Source organism: Gordionus sp. m RMFG-2023, chromosome 3 (assembly GCF_954871325.1).
Source record: "Gordionus sp. m RMFG-2023 chromosome 3, tfGorSpeb1-WG-v2, whole genome shotgun sequence".
In the NCBI taxonomy this organism is placed as follows: Eukaryota; Metazoa; Nematomorpha; class Gordioida; order Chordodea; family Parachordodidae; genus Gordionus; species Gordionus sp. m RMFG-2023.
This window is the reverse complement of record NC_088777.1, coordinates 49,136,584-49,161,542: the sequence shown is the minus strand read 5'-3', so window position 1 is coordinate 49,161,542 and position 24,959 is coordinate 49,136,584. Positions and strand designations below refer to the sequence as shown.

Sequence of the window (24,959 nt, the reverse complement as noted above, 5' to 3'; positions counted from 1 at the left end):
CCTAAAATTTTTTAAGATCAATTTGGCTTGTGGAACTTAAATTTATACAAATTTAATTGGTGGATTGGATTATAATGATGGCAATTGGTTATTTTATTGTTGATGTAAATTTAGTATATTTACTATTTTTAACTCTGCAAAAAATTAAACCTAACATGAAGAACATTATTCATGGCCCTTAAAGTGCGTCATGGTCCCAACTTTCTAACTAATTTTTCTAAGCCCTCAAGGCCCTACCAGGCCGGGGCCTTATAGACCCTACAAGAGTTAAATGGTTGCGCTCTCAGTTTTAAATGATAATGATACCTTAAGAGGTAAGATGCTATAATAAATCTCTTTTTTAAGTTTAAAAAAAAACTTATTAGCTTGTTTTAAAAATAGGGAATAATAAATAAGGGATACAATACTAATTAAAAGTTTAGTATACATCTTGAGTTTTAAAAGTAACATTTGATAGTAATGCTGAAAAATCTAATGAAGATTATTAGTTCAAAAAAAAAGAATATATTACTTAAGTCTCGTGATTTCGTGCCACAAACCTTTCTAATATATATATATTGGCTAAGTCTTAGAGGCTTTAATATTATTTTTTATTCAAAAAAACTCTTTAATTTTCCCAGTTTTTTATAAAAACCTGCTAAATTGAAGTTATTTACCATAAAAACAAGTTTTATATAATTATTAATGAACTGACAAAATGGTAGTAACTCTAATAATGATACAAATACGTCGTTTTGATTATTCAGTTTGATGCATATTTTATATATCATATTAATAATATATTATAAGTTTTTTTGCAAGTAAAAAGTAAATTGCTCAACAAATCCTTTTTCATTCAATTTAAAAAAAAAAATTTTTTTTAAAAGAATTCATTGGTTGATATTATGCTAGAGAAATCATTCGGGAATATTCGTTGAACTATGTAACATAACATGAAAGGAATAAATTTGAAAAAAATAAAATAAAAATTCATTTAGTTGCTTTAATAACTGGACCATGATAGTTTTAAACATTGTATTAAAATGAAATTATCTTAAGAAATTATTGGTGTATATATATATGCTTCGTCATATGTTTCATTCGTGCTTCCAAGTGGAAAAATTAAACTAAACCACTTCGATATTAATATTATTGGGAAAAAAAATTGGCTCAGGTTTAAAAGTTGGAAGTAAATGTAGGAGAGGGGCTAACAAATATAAAATAAGAAAGGCGTGATTGTGGAAGACTTAATGGGCCTAAACCTATCAGAGGATTTGGATGACAGTTAGGCGCAGGGAAGCAGAAAAATATCTAACCATCGCTAACAGGATTAGATCTATTATATAGTATATATAAAATAATTATCACAAATATATATATATTTTTTAAACTTTTTTGAAGTGTGAACGCTATTTGTAACTTATCATCTTGTTGATTCCATTTTCCGCGAGGAGCTATTATTCTCTCTATAACGCAAGACTGTCCATAGGCTTATTCAAGTAAAAATATCATATATCATGATAGTATGTATGATAAGAATTTAAAGTTTTATTAGTTGGTTAGAAAAAAAAGAAACACTTGTGGATCCCTCCCCCCCCCCTTCCTTTAATACAAAAAATGTTTGGCAAATACTTACATTTAATTAAGGCTACCTTGTGTATGATTACAAAAAAGTTCCAGTCGATGAATGAAAAACCGGAAAGGAGGACTGGTTTTTTTAAAAAAAATCCATACGATTAATGCAAAACCGGAAATGAGGATTGGTTTTTTTTTAAATATATATTTTTTTGTCCGTTCTTTGACATTCACAAACGTAATTCTTTCATTATATTTATTTATTCGATTACTCTCGATTAGGTTAAATTCAAAAATCAAATATGACAAAAAAATATTTTATATTATTTCTTATCTTATCTAGTAGGTTAGTCACTGACCTGCCTAAAGTGAGCGAACGTAATAATAAATAAACCTTTGATATTTTTTTATTTTAAGAAAAATGGTATCACGTCAATTCGGCGCGGAAAATTCGGCGCAGAAAACTCGGCGCGGCGTCAATTCGGAGCATCGTCAATTCAGCGCGGCGACAACTCGGCGCAACGTCAATTCGGCGCGGCGACAATTCGGCGCAACGTCAATTCAGCGCAACGTCAATTCAGCGCAACGTCAATTCGGCGCGGCGTCAATTCGGCGCGTATCTAATACAGTTAAAATTTATTATAAATTTATTAGTATAAAAAAAATGATGATTAAATAGAAATGATTTTGAATGTTGGTCATATTAATTATTTCTTCGTATTTTTTTTTACAAAAATCTCAATTTTATTTACTAAATGTGTAATATCAATAAAAAAAAACAACCAATATTTATACCGATTTCCTTACTGGACCAATTTACCACATTATAAGGTAGGGGAGACTGGGGTTAGTTGGACCGATTTTTACAAAATTTAGCTCCTGATTTTTTTAGATAATATAAAAAATAATATATGATTAGATACCTCCTAAAACTATACTCTATAAAGGTACCTTATAAAAATTTTTAGAATATAATCATTTTTTTTAAATTTTACTTTTTGAAAAAAAATAATATCCAAAAAGCCCCAATAGCGGGGTGAGGCAAATTCAAGGGGCTTCCTAAATCATTGGTTTTTTTAGCCATAATAAATTGAAATGCATTTTTATTTATTAATAATGATACGTATAGAATAATTTTATTGTTTTATTGTTAAAAATATCATAATACTTATAAATTGAAGCAAATTATATATAAAAATTGAAACTTAATTTAGGTTAATTTAATAAACATTTTGGACATACCAATCTATAAACAGCCATGAAATTGCCTTTGTGCGTTAATTCGTTTTTGATTATTTTATAATAGAAAAAATTAGTTAAACATAATATATATTTAAAATGATTAATAGAATTATTTTAAGGATTTTTAATAAATCTAAAAAATGAATCAGTCTTAATTTGAATTTTATTGGATCAACATTAGTGTTGTTAAACGTCCGATTTGGGTCGATTAAAATTTTAGCCATAATAACATGTAAGATTAGAGATAGAAGTCCAAACTTTTCTTACATTTAGCGCAAAATCTCGCTTACATAATATTAGCTACTAATCAAAATAGGGGAAACTGGGGTTAGGTACCAAGGCTTGGCAAACCACTTAATCTCATCTTAAAATTAAATACACCAGAAGGTTAAAATTTTAGCATAATATAGTTTTTATTAGTTTACGTTTATAGACAAAAAATCTTTTGAAATAATTATTAAAAATTTTATTTAAGAAATAAAATATTGATGAAGTTTTTATAATTTGGGAAAGTTTTATGAGTATTTATTATATCCAGAAATTTAGAGTTAGCAGGGCTTGCTAAACCATACACGTCAATTATGGCAGTTAATAATGAAAAAAATACAAAATTTTTATTAAATTAACCAAAATTAAGTTTCAATTTTTATATATAACTTGCCTTAATTTACCCGCTATTGGGGCTTGTTGGACAAAATTGTTCTTTTACAAAAAGTAAAATTTAAAAAAAAATGATTATATTCTTAAATTTTTTTATAAGGAACCTTTATAGAGTATAGTTTTAGGTATCTAATCATATATTTTTTTTATATTATCTAAAAAACCAGGAGCTATAGTTAATTTTATAAAAATCGGTCCGACTAACCCCAGTCTCCCTTACCTTATAATGTGGTAAATTGGTCCAGCAAGGAAATCAGTATAAATATTGGTTGTTAATTTTTTTTTATTGATATTACACATTTAGTAAATAAGATTGAGATTTTTGTAAAAAAAAATACGAAGAAATAATTAATATGACCAACATTCAAAATCATTTCTATTTAATCATCCTTTTTTTATACTAATAAATTTATAATAAATTGCAACTGTATTAGATACGCGCCGAATTGACGCCGCACCGAATTGACGTTGCGCCGAATTGTCGCCACGCCAAATTGACGTTGCGCCGAATTGACGTTGCGCCGAATTGTCACCGCGCAGAATTGACGTTGCGCCAAGTTGTCACCGCGCCGAATTGCCGTTGCGCCGAATTGTCACCGCGCCAGAATTGACGTTGCGCCAAGTTGTCACCGCGCCGAATTGCCGTTGCGCCGAGTTGTCGCCGCGCCGAATTGACGTTGCGCCAAGTTTTCGCCGCGCTGAATTGACGATGCGCCGAATTGAGTCGCCGCGCCGAGTTGATTGAAGTGCGCCGAATTGACGTCGCGAACCAAGTTTTATACACCGAATTGACGTGGAGCCACTTTTATTACCTTTTTATCGATGGCTCTTAATATGAAAAAGTTATCTTTTTTAAAAACCAATTATTTTTCCAATTTATTTTTTTTTGCGCGAATATTTTATAGTCAATAGAGGGAAGAAAAACTGTCTATTTTAAAAATTAAAATTGAGCTTTATATTACAACAACCATAAACAATTATATAAAATAAGATATCTTTCAATTATATAAAATAAGATATCTTTCCTTTTTTTAGGCTAGTTAAAACTGAAACTTGAATTTTATATTAAAAGAATAAGGGGAGGGGGTAGTTATTTGTAATTATGATTAATTATGAAAGTTATTAATTGTATATATATATATACTATGTTAGAGTCAATACACGTGAACTCAGTCAATGTCTTTGCCAAGTCGCGCGAGTACATAAATTATCTTTAAAAAAAAATTTGAAATTTATAAACTGTAAGGTATTTTTTTTTAGCGTTAAAATTTTAAAAACTTTAAACAAATAGTTTATTTACTATCTACCAACTTCAAATCAATTATTTAGCCCAATGTATATGTATTCTAAGGCAAGAATAGAATATCTATATATATCATATTTTGGACAATTTACATAATATTAGGGTGATTTTACTAAGGAAAATACGCGTATTAAATGATTATGCAATTTGACTGTAACGCCTATTTATCTCCATCTGTCTAACGTTGTGAGTAGTCTTTAAGTTATTTAAAAAAAGAATGTGAAAGATCAAATAAGATTAGTTTTACGCTTACCTTGATATAATAGCCAAGTTTGCCACATAAACATGAGGAGGACTATGCGATGAAAAAGGAGGGTATTTGTTCCCATTTTGAAAATATTGTATATATATATGTTATAAAATTTTTAATTATGGCTCCAAAATAAATTTGTTGAATTTTTAATTAATTTATTTTTTATACCATTTTATTTTGGGTATAATTTTAAGAATTAACCTTATATTGTGATTCAATGAATTTTTATACTGAGTAAATTTTCGTGATATTTCAATTTATATACAAAAATTAATAAGAATTATAACAATTAGTAATTATAACCCCATCCAATCTCATTGAAATTGGCTCGGAGTTTTCTGGCCAAATTTGTAAATTCATGTCATTTTAAACGCAAATTGATTATTAATTATTTTGTAATATGTCTTGGACACCCACATTTGATAAAATATTTTGCTGAATTCGGTTGTAAAAATTCATAGATATCTTTACATAGATTAGATATGAAAATAATATCTTTGTATTTAAGGGAGACTGGAGATAATGCGAGCCGTAAAAGGCAAATGGCAATGAAATCTAACCTAAATTCTAAACAAAAATACTCCATTCGTTCTGTGTTTTCAGTTAAGTGCACAGAATTAGATTTTATTTTTCACACAGAATACCCGACTATGTTAAAGAAATCATTAAGAGGATTGTTAAATTATTATTGAAACAAGAATTGGCATCTTAATATTAAAAATAAAATTTGATTTTTAATCGAAGAAATTTATAATTAAATCATTCTTTTTTTTTAACCTTATACAAATGGACCTCTAATTTGATGATAAAATTATTTTAGATTATAATAAAAAATTTGTTTTAAAAAACATGTTAACTAATCTTTTAATTCTATATTATAAATACTTTTAATTACGTGATGTACTTATATAAACCCTTCATTGCACAGGTGGGACTATGCAGATCCCTGTCATTTAAAAAAAACGTTATTACTTAAAATTCTATCGATATTTTTGCCTGAATCTTTTAGCAGCTTAACATTTTTTTAGTTAAGTATATGTGTAGTTCATGAGTTAAAAGGAGTTTTTTGGAGCTTGGGGTCACATAGACTCCTTCTGTTGATCCGTGTAACTTTTTTAAATCTGTTTAGCATTGATATATTAAGACATATATAAATATTTTTCTTATATATATATCATTTTTTATTAATTAAAAAATTAAATTATAATAATATTTGAACCTTAGATAAACATTTCTATATCATCAATATTATTTATATATTTTTTATTTATATCCTATGGTGACATTTAAAATAAATTGTAACTTTGTCCTAAAATGTTAAAATACCATTAAATTATTAAAATAACAGTTAAAATCATTAACTTATAGTTTATTCAATATAATTTTAAAAATATGGAAGCTAACAAATTAATTTACTTTTAATATATAGTGTTTCTAAAATTGTATTAATTTGAAATCAGTTAATTATGTTATATATATATATATATTTTTTTTAAAATTAATAAGGGTAAATATGTGTTTTCCTTCCAAAAAAATGTTTATATCCATTTAAATTAAATAAATTGCGCAAAATTTTGAATAATATTACCTAAAGACTAGGTTTAATTTAAAATATTGATAATGTTTTATTGTAGTACCAATTTGATAAATATGGAGTGGCTGTGCCCCAAAAACGGTAGCGCGCTATTTTAAAAATTGCCTCTATTCTTTAAACAACGCTGATAATCACTTCGATTGTCCACTTTCTCAAATATGATTTTACTAGTTTTGTTAATAGACTCGTTTTGATCCGATTTCTAAAAACGGCTAACTCAATATTTTAGCCAGAAAAATATTGCCTAAGCCTCGAGATTTTGCTAAAGGATGTCCAAACCTTTGTTCCTTCTACAAACAAAATCTTCAGGCTTGCGTAATACTATTCTGGATGAAATATCGAGTTATCCGTTTTTAAAAATGGCCTCTAAACGAGCCATTTAACAAGACTACTTAATACGTTCATTTTATATTTTAATATGTATATATACACATAACTTGTATAGAATTGAGAAGAGTTTGAGCACCAATGTAGAAGATAAATGAAATATAGTTGAATCTAAATTAAAAAGATAATAGATTAAATAATGAAGAGTATATGAAAATAGAAACTAATTAACAAAATTTATGCTTTCTTTAATTCATCTTCATTTAATTATAAAATGATAAATTATTAAAATAAAAATATACTATTAACATTATTAAAGATTCATAGTAATTACTTATAAAAAAAATTAAATTTAAAAATATAAAAAAAGAATTCTTTCCAAAATTTGAAAATTATTAAAATATTCACAAAATTTCAAATGTATCTTTCCTTTAATCCTCATTTACATAGTCTATAATATGAAATTATATAATATCTTAATAATTCTTCTAATTTGAAGAAGACATTTCTGGTTTAAAAATATTACTGAATATTACAACAACTATACTGTAATTTATCATTTATACCATATTATATTTTTTTTAAATTATTATTTGGGTTTGGGATGATATAATATATTATTAGGCGGTACAACGCATACCTCGGGGAGCTAAATATCAACTTGCCTGCATTCAAATGGACATTATCACAAAACTCCTCCACCAGTAAAGCAATGTTGGCCTAAATTCTGTTAGAAAAAAAACATCAGATCAGTAGTCCAGATTAGATATTAAATATACAAAAAATAAATAAATCGGCTAATAGGTAATTTTTTGAACATCTATTCTAGAAGAGTTACAATTTTTATGGCCATAACTTTTGCGTTTATTTTTTTATTTAATTATATATATGATTTTAGCAATATACTACTAAAAAATTAATTTGGATTTAAGGGAGTTTATAATACGTAATAGAAACAAGAATTAATTAAGTTGTGTTTTGTTTTAAATAAAATTTTATTTCTACTTTAAAAAATCAAATAATAATAATCATAATATGTATATCATCGACTGGTATATGTAACAAAACATTTAAATTAATACTCAATAAATTATTTTACAAATTTGAATAAACAACACAATATGTAACAAAACATTTAAATTAATACTCAATTAATTATTTTACAAATCCAGCTCCACCCATATGCCATCTTGGATATGAATGGTTAGAAACTATCCCTAGCTCTAATCTAGGCCTACTACTTACCAACGAAGAACTCAGAATAGCTATAGGCCTTCGCTTAGGCTGCGATATCGTAACCCCTACGACTTGTGTCCTATGTGAATCTCACATTGATAGTCTAGGACACCACCCCCTACACTGTCGTTTCTCAAAAGGGAGACTTCCTAGACATTATGCCATTAATTCTATAATCAATAGAACGCTGAGATCTACAAATACTCCCTCCACACTGGAACCTACCTGTCTTAGCTCCGATAATCAAACCAGACCGGATGGTTTGACGTTAGTCCCTTGGAACCAAGGTTTACCTCTCGCTTGGGACTATACCTGCGTTGATCGTTTTGCCAGATCTTTTTATGCCAACTCCATCTCAAAAGCGGAGAATACAAAAACAAATAAATATTGCCACCTTAATAATATTTTATTCGCTCCGGTAGTCTCAGACACCTGTGGATCATTCGGACCCCAAGCCTTAAAATTATTCAAAACAATAGGGCAAAGGTTACGATTAGTCACAGGTGATCCGAAAGAAGGTTTCTACCTCCGCCAAAGGATTTCAATCGAAATCTGCCGTTCAAACTGTATATCCATTCATGGGTTATTTAAGCCCCGTGGACCACACCTAATTAGATATCCCTCATTTTTTTTTTTAAATAATTTTTTAATTTTTTTTTTTTCTTAATTTCCCTTCTTTTAATTATATGTTTTTATATTGATTTTTTTGTTTTTAATATATATTTTTAATTCAATAGTGTATATAAATGTTCATGTTCATGTTATAATTTTTTTACCGAATATAAAGTTTAATAAAAAAATTTGATTAAACAACACTATTAACAATACGGCAAAGGATATTGTTGAAATATTAACAAATATTAGAGATAATACGTTTCATGAAATATACGAAAAGTAAAGGAGATTGCTAGTATGGCTTTCACTTTATCTAATATTAATTGAGAATTAATTAGTTTTTATAAATAAAATAAACGTTAGGACAGATATAAAAAATTATCTATTAGATATTTTAGTATTCAATACTTTTTATAAAATTAAATTTACTCATAACTTTTCTTTATTTATAAAAGTAAAAAAATAATATATTAGCCGCTAGATGGCGTCAATAGATATTTTAATTTTTATTATATGAATGTGTTTAATAAATTATGCCTTATTGCATCAAGAAATGCTATAAAAAAATCGTTTCGTCAATAAATATTAGGGCTCTGAACCCTCTTTCCAGTGGCGTAGCTACGGGGTGATTTTCGTGTTTGGACCCCTCCTAGAGAAAATTTCATTTTAGATTATACGTTCAAAAGACTTAAAAGTGACTTTATATCAAATAAATACCATTATTATATATATTTTTTTGGTTTTGATGTTTGTGAAAGGATATTATATTACTATTGAAATTATTCTGGGTAGTATTATTATAAAGTCATTGAGAATAATCTACTAAATTATAATAACATATTATTGATGCATTTATATTATCGAAGATATGGTCATGATTTGTTAGATAAACCCGGCCGAAAGCCAGATAAAGGGGCCGAAGGCCCGTTAAAGGAGGTCTGGGGGCGAAGCCCCCCAAGCTTTTATATGTATGAACCCCCTCTAAGTAAAATTCCTAGCTACGCCATTGCCTCCTTCTAAATAATGAGTTCGGGTTTGGGTTCAATGAAAAATCTCTAAACTCGGTTCGGGTTGAGGGTTCGGAGACCGGAAAAATAATGACTTATAAAAATTAGATAAAATAACAGAAACATATAAATTTCAAAAAGTAATTTATGAAAATGTTTACATTCCCCCTAAAAAGTTAAATAACAAATTGTTTATGGACAGATAACAACTGCTAATCTATGAATCATGTTATAAATGATATATAAACTGGAAACAACTTTAAATGAATTAATCTTTACTTAATAGTCAAAGCAATAATAAATTACATTCATTAGATAAAACTTTATCTGTTTTAATACCAAAAGGCTCTAAAAACAGCATCAGCGACGTAAATTATGGCAGAAAGGACAAATTTTAATTTCCTTTTTCCCCCAATTTTTCCCTCCTAATTTCTCTATATTCCTAGAATATTGAATATATTTCTTCAATATATATAATTTTATTGCCCTAAATTTATATTTAAAAAACTTCTCTGCCGAACAAATTATATTTTATGTAGGCATTAATTATATAATTACAACATTATTATATCAATTTGGTAAAAATAATTATGATTTATAATTATGAATTACTATCGTTATTAATTTATCGGATTAATAAAAATTGATAAATTTAAAAAAGACTCCAAATTTTTTATCGAATTATAGATAATGCTATAAAAAAATCGTAAATATTTTAGTCATAATGATAGAATATGGCAAAATTTATTAAAAATTATTTTAATATAAAAATTTTAAAAATATATAGACGCCATCTAGCGGAGAGAAGATTATTATTTTACTTTTATAAATAAAAAAAATGGTATGAGTAATTTTAATTTTATTATAGTATTAGATCTAAAATATCTAATAGATAATTTTTTATACATGACCAAACATTTATTTTATTTATAAAAACTAATTCATTCTCCAAAATTATATATAAAAAAAGTGAAACCGAAAATGTTTTTTTAAGAAACGAAATATAACCCAAAGCTAAGTCTTAAGAGAGCAGTGAAATGTATTATAATTACTATTAATAGATTCATAAAATTACTAAATAATATAATATATCAAATATAATTTTTTATAAACTGAGTAGGCCTATTCAAAAACGAATTCGAATCGAATAGTGCATTATTCATATTCGATTCATTTAAACGAATCGATTAATTTACTATTTGAATTTGTAGGAATAATAAAATCTACTATTTGTATTCGATTCGAATTATTCGAATATTTCGAATAATTCGAATTAATTTTTTTAATAAAATAAATCATACTCAAATATATTGACAAATTTTTTTATTACAAATTTGATTTTAAACAGAAAAAAATTATAATAATATGTATATGTAATCAATAATCTGATAATAAATAATATATAATCAAGTTATAAACAAAATTAAAATATATATTATTAATTTAATTTATAATTTAAGCCAATTTTTAAGGCAAAGAGTTTTTCTTATATTTTCTTCCTTATATGACATGCGGTTTTTTGACAAAAATTAGTTCCAACTGAGAAAAGCCTTTCACAAGCAGTTGATGTTCCTTGTATAAATAGATAATCCCTTGCCATTTTCGAGAGTATGGGGATCCGATATGCATTTGCCTTCCACCACATTAACGGGTCAGTATCACTCTTTGCTCTTGGTTCACTCAGATAAAAATATATTTCACACAGTTGAATATTATTTTGTTTAAAAACAATGTATAGCCTGTTTTGTTGAATTTTATCCTTATTTGTTTACAGTTATAATTATGAGCTTATAAAATAAAATCATATTTAAATGGGGGTAAATTAAATACCTGTATATCTATTGTAAATCTCTTTAAATTTGTCCATTAACTTGGATATATCAAGATCATAATCAACAGATATTGATTTAAAATATTCTACATTAAACCTGGGATCTAATATTGTGGTTATTATTGCATCATCGGCAGTTAAATTATAATAGCCCAACAATTTATCCCTGCTACTTTGAAACTATTGTTAAAGGATTTATGGAAACCAGGTTTTTCATTTTTTAGATGTTCAAGAATTAAAATATAAGAAGATATAACCAAATTATAAGTAGGATAATTCTCCCCACATACCATATTTGTAGTTTCATATAAAGGCAATAGTATAGCTTTAATTTTTATAAGATCCTCCCATTCTTCCTATGACAAATGTTAGATTTATTAAACAATTTATTAAATATTACGAATAATTCGTTTTATTCGAATCGAATAAATGATTATTCGTATTCAGATAAAACAAATAATTTATTATTCGTATTCGTAATTATTCGATTAGATTCGAATTATTCGAATCGAATCGAATATTCGAATTATTTTTGAATAGGCCTAAAACTGAGTAACTTTAATTTACTTTTAGAAATTTTAAATAGATATTCCTGCACAACAATCATTAGTACAAGAATTGTGGCTTGCTCAACTTACCACCAAGATTTCTTTGATTCAATCAATGATGAAAATACTTATCTCAATCATATATAGTTTTAAATTGATATTCCTGCACAACAATCATTAGTATAAGAACATTATTATGGCTTGCTCAACACTAACTTACCACCAAGATTTCTTTGATTCAATCAATGATAAAAATACTTATCTCAATCATATATAGATTTAAGTTAATTTATCTACTTGATCATTATATTTATAAAAAAAATTTTTTTAAATATTTTTAAACATCATTTCGAAATTCCACAACCATCTAAACCTCAAATTTTAATACATATTTTTTATAGATTTTAAGTTAGTTTGTAATATATTTTTTAAAATATAAATTTTTATCTAAACTTTACTCAATTATTTAAACCCTAATATTCATGAATCTTGATCTTGATACAACAAAATTAAATTTTAAATTTAATTTTATAATTTTTTTTTTAAAATAACATTTTTGGAATTTTAGAAATAAATCATTCATTCATATATACTCCCCCCCCCCCTCCTCCTTTTTTTTCTTCAAAAATGGGTATGCCAATCATTTGTAATGCTTAGAAATATATTCTTGACCCAAGCTATTTGTTTTTATAAACATAGGCCCAGGTCAAAACCATATATAAACTCTGGTAAACCCCCTTCAAATAAAATTTTACAACAAAATTGAAACAACCCCATTGTATCAAAATTTTTATCCTGATTTTTATAATAATTTTTTAAAGTGGGAAAAGCCACCAACCTTAATCCACCTACCCCTTAAATCAAAATCTTTCATTTCTAATTTTTTAACAACACTTATTACGGAAGTTAATTCAAGTTTAAATTCCCTTAAAGTTTGGGAGAATCTTTTAACTATTCCTTTTAAAGTCTTAATTACCTACAGATAAAAATAAAAAAAACTATTTTGCATGAATGATAAAATATAAAATAGACCATTTTTATGATTTAGAAATGGAAAATTACGTTCCTGATGTAAGGGCTACATCTGATTTTGCCCTTAAATGCAAAATTATATCAAAAAAAAATAGACCAAGGGGACGTATGTGGAGCTCTTAAATTAGCTTCATCTAATGATAAATTGGCTCCATTTGATGAACATACTTTTACTTTATTAAAAGAATTGCACCCTCAGGCTTTTCCTGAAGATCTTACCATCCCTATAAAATCTAATTTAATCGAAATAGGTAAGGAAGAACTAATTAAAACAGTTTTATCTTTTAATAAAAACTCTGCAGGGGGAATTGAAGGTTTTCGCCCCTCTTATTTCCAATTTTTAATTAACCCTAAAAATCCTTATCAAGATTCATTTGTAAATTCATTGGTAATACTTAGTGAAAATATATTGAACAATGATTTACCTAGTCAAGTTCACCCAATTCTTTTTGGCGCAAGATTAATTGTTTTTTCTAAGCCTGATGGTGGAGTTCGGCCAATTGCAATAGGGTCTTTTTTAGGAGACTATTAGCTAAGATAATCGTTGAGCGCATCAAACCTGATGCTTCAAAAATCTTCCAAACATATCAACTAGGCTTTGGTACTAAAGGGGGATGCGAAATAGCCGCTCACTCTCTTCGCATATATATCGAAGATCCTCCTCCAGACGCCGTAGTCTGTAAGCTTGATTTTAAAAATGCTTTTAATTCTTTATCCAGAAAAGCATTTTTGAACATTTTTTATGAAAAATTCCCAGTTTATGCAAGATTTATTGAACAGTCTTATGGCTGTAGAACCCCTCTCAAATTCGGGGAATATACAATTCCATCTGACGAAAGTGTTCAACAAGGAGACCCTTTGGGCCCTCTGATCTTTAGTTTAGGTATACATAACCTAGTTCATTGTCTAAAATCCTTTTTTAATTTAGATTTAAACATATGGTATCTAGATGATGGTACCATTTGCGGACCTTCTAAAAATATTCTTGCAGCGATAGAATATATAGAGAAGAATTCTCTAAACATAGGCCTTACTCTAAATAAAGCTAAATCTGAAATATGATTTTTAAATTCAAATACTCTTGAAGTCCAAGGGTTTAAAATCATTAAAAAAAGTCAAATTAATCTTCTAGGTTCACCTTTAAGCAGTTTTTCCAACTGTGAGGTGTTCATGGAAAAATTTTTCCAAGGCTTATTAGGACTTGAAACTATTTTAAAAGAAACTCCTTCACACCAGAGCTTTTTTCTTTTAAAAAAATATTTATTTTTACCAAAGATTTACATATTTTTAGATCTTCTTCCTTTTTTTTTAAATAATGAAATTATTAATCGTGTTTATGAATTTTTTAGAAGTTTATTAGAAAATATTTTAAATATTAAATTGGAAGATTTTAATTGGGGTTTCTCACAATTACCCTCGTAAATGGGTGGTTTAAATTTATATCCTTTAAATCTTATATCTCTTTCCTCATTTTTGGCATCGCGTTTGAAAAATAACGCCATGATATCTTCTTTTATCTCTCCTAAAGATAACCTTTTAAACTCAGTCTTTACAGCCTGGGTATCTGTAACTTCACCTGAAGCTGTCTTACCCACAATCTTAACACACCAATCTATTTTCGAACCTTTAATTAAAAAATTTTTTAAATTTACTCATCAAACCCCCTTTGGAGTATATTAATACAGAATGCTGACTGTACATAATGCATAGGTTGATAGGAACTGGTCATTGTGATAAGCATTAGGCTCAAGGCATGCAGTTAATCGCTAGCGTATCACCGCTCTACCAAACATCCTTGAGCCTACAAATTTATCATTAGATGATGGCTTAACTTCCGTGCCTTGGTCTTTAGGGAAATCCTTAATTTGGGACTTTATATGCGTATCTTCCTTCTCAAAAAATTTAAATTCTAATCCGGTTGATATAGGCGAGAAAAAAATACAATGAAATATTTCAAATTCACAAATTATATTTTTACACCGATCGTTATCTCTTCCCTTGGGCATATGCCAAGCGGAACTTTAAAGTTCTTAAAAAATATAGGCGATAAGACAAGAGCCCTTACATCAGAACCAAAAGAATTCTATTTTTTATAACAAAACCTACAAATCACTATTTTAAAATATAATTACTCATGTTTTTTGGGAACTTGTAGTCCCACCTCCGTTTTTATATAATATTGTTTTATTTTATTATTAATTTAGTAATTTTATATATTTCTATATACCATTATACTATTTTATAATTTAAAAATAATAGCTAGATATTAATAAAAATATAATGATTATGAAAAAAAAAAAATTATCTTAATAAAAGTTAAAATATAATTATAAAATTGTTGATAAAATTAAATTAAAAAAAATTAATCCACAATACAAACAGTGGAATATTATGTATCGTAGATTTAGAATACATCTAATTTTATCTATTATCGCATGACAATCAAATAATTTATACCAATAGTTAATTATATATTTTACAGAAAACTATAAAATATTGATTAGGACATCAGAATATCTTTTAAAGAATGTTAATGAAAAAAATCATTCTATATTTCAGTAGCGTCAGTATCTAATAAGGTACATCCATTGTGGAATGAATAATGTGATGATTAATTTTTAGTATTATTTTTTATTTAAAATAAATAGATAGCGTTAAAGAATTGAATGCATATTGTTGCTTATATTTATTATCAAAAACATTGATTAGTAAGGTTTATTAAAATATTAGCTGTAATATATTCTATATTTGTCAAATATGTCTATTAAAGTGGCCATTTTGCTCAATATTTTGTAACCAATTTTATATAATAAAGGGATATCAGCTATATGTTTACTTACATTTTATAAAAAATTTCCTATTACTTGTTTGATATAAATTATTACCACTTTTTTGTATTAATATAATTTATTATATTTTATGTAAACTAATAAAAATATATTTCCTATTTGTTTCAGGCTTCTACTTTGATATAATCTCTTAACCAATTTCTTGTATTATAAAAATAAATAAAGATAACATTGTTTTTTTTATTAAAATTAACCTCCTATCTTGAATAATATATAGACTAAAAAACACTGATCGAAGGCACGCCCAAAATGGGGTCTACCCCCCCTAGGAAAACCCAGGTTATACCTATGACCCTGATAATATGTTCATTTGTATTAATTATAGTTGTTAAATTATATGTTTTTAAATAAAGTTATTTGCAACAAGAATTACTTATATTTTATTATAATTTAAAATACAAGAGTAAATTTTTAATATAATAATTAGTATAAAATTTCTGAATTTAAAATTTATTTTATTGTAAAATTTTTATTAAAATAAATACATAGTTTAGTTAAATAAAGGGATGTTATTTGTATTAAAGTTAAGTGTTTTAATGATAAATAAAATCTATGATAAAATTATCTGTAAAATTTTGTTATATGAAAAAATTTAAAATAATTATTTTTATCATAGAATAAGATATATTGAGTGATGATAAAAAATATGAGATTTGGGGTGCGATTTTTTTTCTTTCTACACCGAATGAATTGAATTAATTTACAATTTAATATTAAATATTGCAAAAATTTTCAGAATAATGCTTTCTAAATTAATCATAAATTTGGCCAAGCCAAATATTACTAAAAAATTTTTCATTTATGCTGGCTGTAACAATATGGAATTGATATTTATATTGCTGAGGCTAGTGGGAGAGACTGAACATAATGCAATATATATAAATTATTGAATTTGGTAATCTTACTGAATACCCAAAAATGATTCTCTTTTATTTCAAATCTTTTTATTTTATTCCACTTTTAATATACCTAAAAAATTATAATTTCGTAAAAATTCATAATAAAAATAAGTAATGAAAATTATATATTTCTTTTTCAACTATAATCTAAAATATTCATATTCATAGACATTTTTAAAATAATTATATTTATTTGCATACGATGAACGTTCATTTATATAAATTTGAATACCACCCAATTAAGAAGGGCTCAACTAAATATATATTTGCATACAACACTGGCTATTATAGTGGTTAGACACTAATAAAGCACAAAATATTGGCAAATTTCAGAATTAGTATTTCCAATTGTTTAGCCATCTTTAACAAAGATGATATAAAGATAACTCCTAAAAATTAATATATTATTATATTTTTTAGGGAATCAGCTGAAGGCCAAATTTTTCAAACCCCGCACCTCCTTCTCCTTATGGATAAAACCTGGCTATTCATAAGTAAAATTTTTCAATATAATATAATGTTATAAAGACAGACATGTGTTTTTACTATTCATGTCATCCTATTTTATGTTAACTAATAACTTTAGTCGTTTCAATTTTTACGATGAATTTAACTGAACGAGAAACTAAAATAGCTGCTGCAAAACTAAAGGTAAATTTTATTAGAAATAAACATATTATTAAAAGTAGCTTGAAGAATATAAATTACGAAAAGACGGACACATCTTAAAAGAAAATAATGGATATATGAATAGAAATCCCCCTATATTTATGGGGACTGCAGAAATAATTACAAGTTCTAATGTCGAGCATAATGATGGATATACATATAACTATATAAGCAATTTAAATAATAAAATCTTAGTGAATCATCCACTGGAAGAAAGGAGAGGATCTTTTAATGTATTATTTATATAGATTTAATTTTATATAAGGATAGGCTATTAATTAATTTACTTTTACATCATAATAAACATTGATAGGATGATTTAAATTTATGAAATCTAATTAAATGTAAAAATAAGACCTAGTTTTAGTGAAGCTAAAGTTATGAGTATTGTTAAGCAACATCACAGTCACAGCTGATTTGCCTACTTCATCATATTGTTTAACAGTTAATACTACTATAAATGCTTCTTTTTGTTATGAAGAACAGTTTTTTGCTATTTTACCTATTTATAATAAATGGGTAAAAAGAACATTAGAAAAAAAGTGAATAAATATATATGGTTGTTTTGAATGAAAATTTCTATAAAATGAAAAATAGTAAAATTTAAATTTGAGGTTTAATTGATTATATATATTAGAAACAGAATTCAATAGTTAATAGTCTGAGTTCAGAAGATATATCAAATTTTTCCAATGATCAGATATATATTCACCCTAATTTTGCATCAAAATATTATGAGGATAACCAAAAATATTACAATGATCTTAACTCTACAATGCATAATAGCATTCCCCAAAATACATTTGCAGAAAATCAGAATCATTTTTATAGCCAGGAAAACAAGATTATCAACAATAGAGATAAGGATGTGATAATTGAAATAAAAGATTCATCTAAAATGACAAATACTTTGCAGATGACTCCAGTTTTGAATGAAAATAATAAAATTTTGCCAAACAAAGATCAAGAATTTATTCATAGATTAAAGAATTATAAGTATATAAATTTTTTATAAAATAATATTTGAATCCTCTATTTTTTATGTTTAAATTTAATCGCATATTTAAATCTTAATAACTAGGGCTGTGTCAATATTATAGTATTTACAAATATTTAATAAAAATAATTTTCTGTTTCTTAAAAAATTGATAATAAAATCTTTTTTAATCATATTTCATATTTTTTATCATTGAATTGCAACATATATTATTCAAATTTTATCATAGTGATCATAACACTCCATATTTATAAACTCTACCTATATTTATAAACTATAACTATATATTAGTGTGATTTTGTAAATAATGCTGCATTAAATAACGCATCGTTTATGAATAACTATTTTACTATAAATTCTCCTTAAATCTAGTTATAATTAGCTTAATATTTTACTTAAGTGCTGAGCTTGAAGTAATTGTTTCTAATACAGGATTAGTAAATTTGGCAATGCTGGAAAGTAATCACTAGGGTAAAAATAAATGATAATTTTTTTACAATTCAAATCAGAACTTACCATCATTATCAATTTTAATATTAGGTTTATTTTGTTTCTCTTTAAACAATGAAAAAGTTTAAGAATTTGTAAAATTTATATTTTTTAAATAATGGAGGAATAAATTTGAAATTACTATTTCGATTGTAAATATTACAAGTGTGAAAGTTAACGTTGGAATCGAAAATATACTCGATTTTTTTATTAAGTGGTAGTACTAATGAAGATGGCATGAATAAATCAAAATTATTTAAATCATGATTAAAATGAATGATTTTTTTAAATATAAAATTACGATTCTAATCACATATTTATCATATAAATATAATAAAAAAAAATTGTTAGTTAATCTCTTTAAATGAAACATTTTATTCCACCTTATTTTTTTTTAAACTATTTTGTGCATGAAAGTTTCTGAATTAATTTCTATGTTTAATTATTAAAAATGAATTTATACAGTGTTAAATATGAAATGGTATACTCGTATAAATTATAATATTTTAAAAAAAAATATTGTTTAAAAGAGATATAATGAATCTCCCATGTTTACATTCAAATTTTTAAGCATCACAACTAAGTATAAATGGGCAAATTTTATAGATAATTTTTCAATTCGATATTGCTTTAACAATCGTATATTTTATTTATAAATTTCAACGGGAAACAGATATTTGATATAATAAAATAAAATGAACTTGTATATTTAATTTTACTTTATTTTCTCTGGGTTTATTTTCAACCAGAGTCACATATATTTTAAAAATAATTTTATCAATAAAAATCGATTTAAATAAATAAAATCGTGATAATGGGGGTTTTTTTTTGTAAAAAATAATTTTTTTTTACCAGCCAACAAAAATAATTCCCATTAACTTTTAACCTTGATACAAATTTTCTAAATGCATATCCCTTTTGCAAATTTTATGAATGGCATTTACTTCCAACTAGTGATCTGCATCGGGCCTAATTTTTCCCGAATTTATTTAAATATAGAAATTGATTTTTATAATTACTTAAAATAAAAGTCATATGTTATATGGCTTTTAGTTTCGATAAATAAAATCAAATTTTTTTATTTTTACATAAAAAATTCAATATAAAATTGATAAATTTAGATATATTTTAAAAAAAAATTCCATTGTCCGACCCAACCCGGCCCGATTTTTTTAATAAATATTAGGCCCGGCCCGAACCCGATTATTTTAAATTAATTAGGGGCCGGACCTAACTTTGCAGATCTCTACTTCCAACCCCCATCCCCCTAACCTAAAAAATTATTGTAAAAAATTGTATTTAACCCTTATTTGACGTCTTTTAATTTACATTAATTAGGGAAAATTTGGAAGCAGCTCTCAATCTAACTCACAAATTTGTTGCTAGCCTCTTGGGTTCTCCAGCTGATTCAACCGAGGTTTAGTTTTATTCATTTTGATATAATATCCGCGAGTCACATTTTTCCCGTCAAAGTGTATCGTTTAAATAAAGAAGGATTGGATGTATCCTCTCCAAACCTTAAAAACCTTGCATATAAAGGTCATATAAAAGTATTTCTTGTATAATATTCAAATTAATATATCATTTTGAAATAATAATACGAAAATTAAAATGATCCTGAACATAAGATATTATTGTAAAGGATATTTAAATACAGATGTAACGCATCTCCCTTCTTTCCAAAACTTAATTGTCTAACCATATCTTTTTACTTCCAAAAGTTAAATTTGTTCATTTAGGATACAGATGTAACAAAAACAACATGGTTTAATCAATTTATTATTTTTTATTCTTTAAAAAAAAAGTTCTAAGAATATAGCATAAAAATGAGAAGAAAATTAAGGGAGGAAGAGTATGAAAGTTTCTTGGGAATTAGAAGACATATATAAGGTAAGTCGTTGTCATAAAAAGAAGCTCTTGACCCTCACCAGATAGCTTACGGAGGTGAGAACACAAATCCTGCATGAACGGATATGATTGGAATATCCTCTGAAATTTCAGAATATTTGAAAATTTTAAGCACTTCTCTTCGCTCTAGTCACAATGAAAAATATGACGTTATTAATATATCTGCATTAATCAACTAAAATTTATTCTATTTTATCATTGGGTGGTTATGGATAGTGTTGTTAAACGACTCGTTATGAACCGATTTTTAAAAACGGCTAACTCAGTATTTATCCATAAAAATATTACGCAATGCTCATAGATGGTACAAAGTCTAGACATCTATTAGCGAAATCTGGAGGCTTAAACAATTGTTTTCTGGCTTACATATTAGCCGTTTTTCAAAAGCGGCTCAAAGCGAGCCGTTTAACAACACTAGTTATGGAGGGGGGGGCGGTTGGTAGGGCTTGGTGTAGCAAAAAGATTTTAGTGAATAGATGAGGAATATTAATCTTTATTTCCCGTTAAATTTTGGAAAGAGATGTTTTTTTTTAAAATAAATAATAAAATAATATATTTAAGGTAGTAGAGAGAACGCATGCCGCTTACGCATCCGAACTCCGGGACACCCTGAAGGATTTAAATCTATACCTACCCGACGCAGCCGAAAAAGTGAGTGACATTTGTCTCTTTATTATACCCCATTGATAACATTAATTCCTAAATTAGGCGAGAAAATTCTAATTTTATTGAGCCTGAACGGGGCATTAAAGATAAAATATATAAATTAAATAAACATATTTATATTTTTTAAAAAAATTAATAATTATAATGAAAAGGTTCTCGAAGCTTCTCCGACGGAGTTTCAGATTAAATTCGACCTAACCTTAAAAGGTAAAATTATTTATTTTTATTATTTGAAATGGCCTCTAAAATATTTAATACGATAAAAACATGGTGTTAAAAATTTGATTAAAAATATCTTCATATTAATAGATCTTTACCGAGATTTAAAATCTTTGAAGATTTTTTTTTTTCCTTTTTGAGCAAATTTTAAACACCGGATAAAAAATGATGATCTAATTATTTTTTTTGATATAGTGAAGAAAGGAAGGAAGTAGAAAAAGAGAAAATAAATAATATAAAATAGGAAAAAAAATATGGTAAATAAGGGTAACTCGTGATCCATATTTCCATTTGTTTTTATAAGCATAATTTTTATACAGTTATGTCTAACCCTGCCTTCTTAGTGACGCGAATTCGCGGCGTATTATACAAAAAAATACGCCATATTTTTATATTCTCCGCCATGAATTTGCGCTGACTGTAAATGAGGGGTTTCTATGCATTCACAGTTGGCGCGATGTCGCTGACGAATTATACAAATTTTTTTTATATATTTCAGCGCGAATTCGCGCTAACTGTGATTGGAGGGTAAGATTCGATTTATAAGATCTGTTATCGGGAATATTATACTCCTTTTTTTGGCATGTTTACGAATTTATTTATACAATATAAAATAAACACATTAATTACAAAAAAAAACACTAAAAGAAATCGAACAGAAAAATTTGCTGATCGAGGAACTGGAGAGAATCGAACGCGAAAGAATCAAACAGACCAAAAATTTAACCCAAAATAACGCCTCGCTTTCTTTGCTATTAGACCAAAAAGTATGGAGGACGAGATACAAGTTTAAGCATATTGTCACCTGAGAATTATAATATTCTAACTCCAATTTTCGTAATTTCTACAAAGGAGAGTAATCTATAAAAATTGAGCTTATTTTTTGCTTTCAATAGGATCGTTTAACCTTGTATCGGATTTGATTCTAGCTATTTTATAAATATTTCCGAACTTTTTTAATGTAATATGTTTAAAAAAAAAGTCATTTTTGACAAAAAGTGGAGTTAGAATAACTTAATTCTCATACGACGATGTAGCGATATAGACTTTTATTTATAAATATGATTAAATTTTTTTTTAACCCCATATAAGTTGCGAGGCTATTAAACTACAAAACATTTTAGATATTATCCCAATTTTTTTTTTTAGCATTTTTAGTTCGAGCTCTTGTTGCGCTCTTGTAAAGTTTCTGTTGTTATAGGGCCTTTCGTACAATCTGTAGTTTTACATAGAAATTTTTTTTAGGCGTGCTCCTCATTTAATTGATACTTTTCATAGCAACTGTTATATATATCCTTTTCAAGATTTCGTGACATGATTTTAGGTTGGAGTTGAGCTATCTAGATACACTCGAGGAAAGTAGATTTTTTAAGAAAAAAAAATGATATAATATTCTTAAATTACCTTTTCTCCAAAAATGAATTTTTAAATAAATTTTTCTTCAAAATTGTAAATGAATCTTTAAATTGCGTCATAAATTTTCTGACTTGTATAGAATTGTAAGTAAGTGTAGAATCGTAATTTTTAGATTTGAATATATGGCTACTTCACGTCAAATCTAATATTTATATCGTAGCTGTAGTAGGCTAAACTAAGTTATATATGTATATATAAGTGCTACCTATCCTGATAGAAGGGTAATAATGAGGCACTTTACCTTTATTAATTACCCTACGACGATATAGAATAAGTAAGGTAAAATTTACAAGAGTGCTTGGGCTCTGACCAAAAACAAAACAAAACAAAATCTCGATATTCAAAAAACAAAAAAAAATAATTGTTTTTGGTTCCGTGATTTATTTTTTTGGGAACACTTGTTTGTTTTGATAAATAAATAAACAAGCAATTGTTTATTTTTGATAAATAAATAAACAAGCAATTGTTTATTTTGATAAATAAATAAATAAACACTTATTTATTTTGTTAAAATTAACCTCCTTTTTTTTTTTTAAAAAATAAATAATACTTTTAACGAATACAGAAATCCGAAAGCGAATTTTACCAAAAGTAAACAAAAAAAAAATAAATAACATTTTTATTTAAAATAAAAATAATACTTTCTCCCTGTTACGTTTATATTTGGCTGACTCGGCCCAACTTGAAATTTTGCGCATATATTAATTAGTCCTATATCTATATATAAATATAAATTGACCGCTTTGATTTTATGATCATTTCCGGTTTTTTGACATTTCGATACTTTTAGAACCCCTACCATTAGGCTATATAAAATAATTTTAAATGACGCTTCTAAGCTTAATTATATTTATAAGAGAGCATTTTGCCCAAAATGTCTCATTTTTTTAGATACCTTTAGAGGACCGTATCTCAGCCTTTGGTTGGAGCTGGAATCTAAAATTTTATTTATTTTTTTCTTATTTTTTCAAAGAAAATGTGCCGAATTGGAAAATTCCCTTCGAAATTTCCAACAGCGCATACAAGAATTGAAGGCCGATGCCCAGGACGGTAAGAATTTGCTCAAACAAACCGAATCTGATAAAATCGCCACGAGTAGAGCCCTTGCACAAAATAAGGCCCTGAAAGCGCGACTGGAGGAACTGGAAAATAATTACGTTGTGAAGGTATCTTTTATGACTTAATTTTTTTTTAAATGTTCCTTATTTTCATTTTTTTTATCCTACTTATCTTTCTCTCTTTCTTTTATGGTTATTCTTTTTTTTTTATTTTTCCATTTCTCTTTTCAACCATCTCTCTCCAAAAATTGACCGTTTCAATTATTATTTCTATGTTTCTGTCTTTTCATATCTTCTTGGAATCTAACGGGTAACTTAGAAGATTTTTTTTAGAAGTATAAATGTTTTTAAACTCTATTATAATTAATGGCCAAGATATTCTCGGAAACCGGAAAGTGCTCGATTTTTAGAGAAACCCAAGACACGTCTTAAAAAGATTATCCGAAACACATTTTTTAGGGTTCCAGAACGTTCCGAAAATTATGATCATTGGCACTGGAAACCTTAAATTGGAAATAAAAATGGAATGTGAAAAAAAAATTGTTTCAGGCCCTCGGGTGGTTTTTAGCTTCCCTAAAAAAATAATA

The 24,959-nt window shown here is 26.5% G+C and overlaps 1 protein-coding gene and 1 long non-coding RNA gene across 2 annotated transcripts in view; both read left to right on the top strand.

Annotated features, from left to right (window-relative positions):
* LOC135927553 (uncharacterized) overlaps window positions 1-8,836 on the top strand; it is a 33,010-nt gene extending 24,174 nt beyond the window's left edge. Inside the window, exons 4-5 of the long non-coding RNA XR_010572117.1 lie at window positions 1,381-1,478; window positions 8,106-8,836. This is a non-coding gene — a long non-coding RNA (uncharacterized LOC135927553). The remainder of the gene's footprint in view (window positions 1-1,380; window positions 1,479-8,105) is intronic.
* Window positions 8,837-17,524: 8,688 nt separating this feature from the next.
* On the top strand, window positions 17,525-24,804 carry LOC135927074 (golgin subfamily A member 2-like). Its single transcript, XM_065463011.1, has 10 exons — window positions 17,525-17,601; window positions 17,640-17,852; window positions 18,257-18,615; window positions 20,444-20,522; window positions 21,575-21,664; window positions 21,832-21,886; window positions 22,547-22,665; window positions 23,880-23,905; window positions 24,288-24,480; window positions 24,748-24,804. The coding sequence occupies exons 1-10, from the start codon at window positions 17,554-17,556 to the stop codon at window positions 24,802-24,804; spliced, it is 1,239 nt and encodes a 412-aa protein (XP_065319083.1). The 5' UTR covers window positions 17,525-17,553.
* The last annotated feature ends 155 nt before the right edge of the window (window positions 24,805-24,959 follow it).

Excerpts from the sequence above, each read along its gene's own strand:
- LOC135927074 (XM_065463011.1), top strand. The coding sequence starts at position 17,554 with ATGAATTTAACTGAACGAGAAACTAAAATAGCTGCTGCAAAACTAAAG. Across the intron at positions 21,665-21,831 it reads TACCCGACGCAGCCGAAAAA|GTTCTCGAAGCTTCTCCGAC; the intron begins GTGAGTGACATT and ends TATAATGAAAAG. Across the intron at positions 22,666-23,879 it reads CTTTGCTATTAGACCAAAAA|AAATCCGAAAGCGAATTTTA; the intron begins GTATGGAGGACG and ends TAACGAATACAG.